We start from the raw sequence: 4,141 nt of genomic DNA on the forward strand, positions 1-4,141 counted from the left end.
ATTGGTCGAACACCCACCGTATTCACCAGATTTAGCCCCCAGTGACTTTTTCTTATTTCCAAACTTGAAAACATGGCTCGGTGGACAGAGATTTCCAGACAATGAAGATGTCATTGCCTCTGTAAGTGCTTATTTTGAGGAACTTCCGAAAACGCACTTTTCTGAAGGATTAAAAAAACTTGAAAAGAGATTGACCAAGTGTATAGAGCTCCAAGGAGATTATGTTGAAAAATAAAAAAAATTTACCCAAAAAAAATTGTTTTTATACTTCATTCTAAGGACTTATTGAACTACCCTCGTATCTAGACCTTATAATGATGTGATCAGAAACTCTTAATACCTCAAATGTGATTTCTATGAAAGTTTTCAACTTTTTTTCATGAATTTCCCCATATGTTTTATTGAAATTTTGAAATCGGGGTTCGGTATGAAGTATAGAAAACTCTTGTAGAGTTATTCCAGATTTGTTTTACATTAAATCGTAAAAGTTATACAAAATGTATCAAATTTGATATATTTAGTGGAAAATACATTTCTTGTAATATAATGTATTACTATTTTTTAATGAAAATCGTTATTTTGTAGGCTGCCCTTTTAGGGGCCGGGGCTTCAGTTCTTAGTCTCGCATCAGATATTGGCGGATCGTGTAGACTTCCGGCAATGTTCTGCGGTGTTTTCGGACATAAACCGACTCCAGGTTAAAATACACGATCTTATTATGATTTTATAAACAATTTTAAGTTATATTTGTAATACTTTTCTGTTTAAAAATATTAATCTCTTACTTTAATTAATTATTGTTTCTAGGCTGGGTTTCTGTTTCTGGACACTACCCGGACTGTACTGACAAAAAGTGGCCTTCGTTCTTTACGATTGCCCCTATGGTTCGATATGCCAAGGATCTGCCGATGTTTCTTAAAGTTATTAGTCAGAACCCAGAAGTGGCAAATCGTCTTGATCAAAAAGTATAAAAATTAAGAACATTTATTAATCTTTATTATAGTGTCATACAGTATTGAACAATTTCAGGATCCGGAATAAATGATCGTGTTTTTGCATTACCAAGTAAATTTAAACAATAAATATTTTAAACATTATTTTTATGTTTCTTTGCACAGCTGAAATAAACTTGGAATCATCCAAAAGTATCAAGAAATTAATTTTTTTATCGCAAAATACTAATGATAAAAACAATCATATATCACCACTTGACAAAATATTGATGAATCTGATAAAAAAATGTCATAAATGAATGTCAATAAATGCTTTGAACTTTGACCAGTGCATTTTTTAAATAAAATGCTAAACGAGCAAAAGCAGTGCTTTTTTCGTAATTTGTTTATAAAATTGATCAACATTTTATAGTGACGATACTTTTTTACTTTTCATCATTAGTGTTTTTCAGTAGAAAATAGATTTGACGAGAAAATAAAATTTTGCAATATAGAAACCATATATTATCTTCTTGATTTTTATAAATAGAATTTAATTCTAGAATTATAATCATCAGGCGCATTACTGCTTATTTTTTAGCACTATCATTAAAAATGTAATTCAGTACATTAATTATATTTTTTTTATATTCAGGTAGACTTGAAGAAATTGAGATACTTTTACTTCGAACACGATAAAAGCAACGGTCCCATTAGTGCGATTGACGAAGATATGAAATCGGCAATAGAACGTCTCACTAGATACATGAATACTACACATGGTTCGATTGTTCAAAAGGTATATTTGTTCATATTTACAAAATAAAAAAAAAATTTCATTTATTGAAGATAGTAATTTATAAGGGGACATCCGTAAATTACGTTTAGATCCCCCCCCCCCCCCCCCCCCCCCCCCCCCCCCCCCCCCCGCCACCCACACCGTATGTTACATTATTTTTGAAAATATTTTTAGTCGCATACAAAATTAAAACCTATAAAAAGCTGTGAAATCAAAAAGAAAAATATTGATCAAAACTTTAATTTTTTTACAACTTTTGATTAAATCACGTAAGTTTATTTTGCTGAGAAAAATTAAAAGCACATAACCCTTTACCAAAGGGTTCAATAATTTCTACTTTCAGTTTAGTCTATCGTAGTAATTTCAGAAATGGTAACAAAGAACTTGATTTTTATGGATATCTTTTTAAAACACACTAAATATTCCTACTTTATCAGCTGAAGGTAATCTAAATTTCGGCTTTATCGATCGAATATAATTTAGATTCCGAAATTAGCGGCTATAGGTAATCTAAATGTCGATATTATTGACTGATGATAATTCTGGGCATTACATTTTCTTTTGCTGGTAAAGTGCCCAGCAAACACGTTCTGTAACTGTTCCAGATCAAAAAAGGATCTGTGTTCTATAACAGTTGTTACAAGATGGTGACAGAACTATTCTAAAAAAAATAGGTAACGGTGTTCTAGAACACTCTGAGAATATTGTGACCGAACTGTTCTAGAACAAAAAGTTAATCGTATTCTAGAACACTGTGACAAAATTGTTACAGAACTGTTCTAGAACTATGTGACAGCACTGCTCTCTAACATTTGCTATGGAATTGTTTCAAAACAAACTGATCACAGACGTTCTATAATATTTGTTTCAAGTTTGTTCTAGAACTGTGCCGTAAAAGTGTTATATCGAAGTTCTAGAACCCTGTTACAAGTGTGTTCTAGAACGAATTAGGAACAAAGATTAGTTCGCTAACACTACGGTCGAGATGACCCTTGCGAATATCCCTAATGTGGATATCTCAGACGTATAATTTTTGTTAGTTGGGACTGCGTACCCGCTATCCCGGATCAAAATATATTCATGAGGATATTCAAATTTCCGCCTCGCAGGATATTCCGACGGGTTATCCCTGGAATAACCCGGGACATAAATGGGGTCAAATCGAATATCCCGGGGAATCCTATTCCTTTGAATGGTACATAATTGTAACTGAGCTTTCCAATCGACGACTGATTGAGTGATCTAACATAAATACAAGGTCGAGACTGATTTATCAACACGTACATAACACTTTTCCATATTTGAAAAAAAATAGTTCTAGAACTGTTATAGAATTGTTATATAACTTTTAGAATTGTCCTAGATTTTTTACAACGCAGCGTACCAAAGTTCTAGAATTGTTCTAGAAACATTACAGATCGGTGGTGACAGCGTTCTAGATCTGTTAAAGATTTTTTATACAACATTTGTAACTAAGCTCTAAAATTGCGCTAGAAATGTTACAGATCAGTTGTCACAGCGTTCTAGATGTGTTACAAAACTGTTACATAATACTGATAACCGAGTTCTAGAATTGTTCTAGAAATGTTACAGATCGTATGTCATAGAGTTCTAGAACTGTTATAGAATTGTTCTAGCGTATGGAGGATGACATACAGGGTGGTCCATTTAAAAATTGGAATTTGATTTTGCTATAAAACAAAAACGGGTCAATATTTTTCAATGGTTGAACATTTATTTAAAAGGTATATTTATGAAATTTATTTATGAAAAATAATTTCGGTCAAATGTCCACCACGACTGACTTGGCAATAGCCCATTCGATCAACCCAATTTTTGAGTACATTTCGATTGTCTCTGGCCTTATTTCAGCAATAGCGGCATGAATTTCGGTCTTGAGGTCTTGAATTCTTTCTGGATTGTTTGCATAACATTTATCCTTCACCGCTCCCCACAGAAAATAGTCCAATGGCGTCAAATCGCAGCTCCGGGGAGGCCAATTCACATCACCATTTTTGCTGATTATTCGATTTTCGAAGATTGGACGCAGAATATCGATTGTGGCATGCGCTGTGTGGCACGCAGCGCCGTCTTGTTGAAACCAAATGTTGTTCATATCCATTCCGTCAATTTCAGTAAAAAACCAGTCAGTTAACATTGCCCCGTAGCGCTCACCATTGACGGTTACGGTGGCTCCTTCATCATTTTCGAAGAAAAATGGACCGATGATGCCACCAGACCAAAATCCGCACCAAACAGTGACTCGTTGTGGATGCATTGGCTTTTCTACGACGACATGTTGATTTTACGTGCCCCAGATGCGACAATTTTGCTTGTTGACATAACCACCGAGGTGAAAATGTGCTTCGTCCGAAAAAATGATTTTTCGATAAAATTCATCATCTTCAAT

General features: G+C 33.9%; 1 protein-coding gene and 1 pseudogene across 5 annotated transcripts in view; both read left to right on the plus strand.

The window, feature by feature from the left end:
* The window catches only part of LOC117181938 (fatty-acid amide hydrolase 2-A), a 72,018-nt gene that overhangs the window by 51,319 nt on the left and 16,558 nt on the right, over positions 1 to 4,141 (plus strand). For all 5 annotated transcript variants that reach the window (XM_033374965.1, XM_033374964.1, XM_033374962.1 and 2 more), the window contains 3 exons: positions 586 to 697; positions 808 to 965; positions 1,588 to 1,731. In XM_033374965.1, the coding sequence (XP_033230856.1) occupies positions 586 to 697; positions 808 to 965; positions 1,588 to 1,731 (414 nt within the window). The remainder of the gene's footprint in view (positions 1 to 585; positions 698 to 807; positions 966 to 1,587; positions 1,732 to 4,141) is intronic.
* On the plus strand, positions 2,656 to 2,797 carry LOC117182403 (annotated as a pseudogene).

Source organism: Belonocnema kinseyi, chromosome 10, assembly GCF_010883055.1.
Source record: "Belonocnema kinseyi isolate 2016_QV_RU_SX_M_011 chromosome 10, B_treatae_v1, whole genome shotgun sequence".
NCBI classification, from domain to species: domain Eukaryota; kingdom Metazoa; phylum Arthropoda; class Insecta; order Hymenoptera; family Cynipidae; genus Belonocnema; species Belonocnema kinseyi.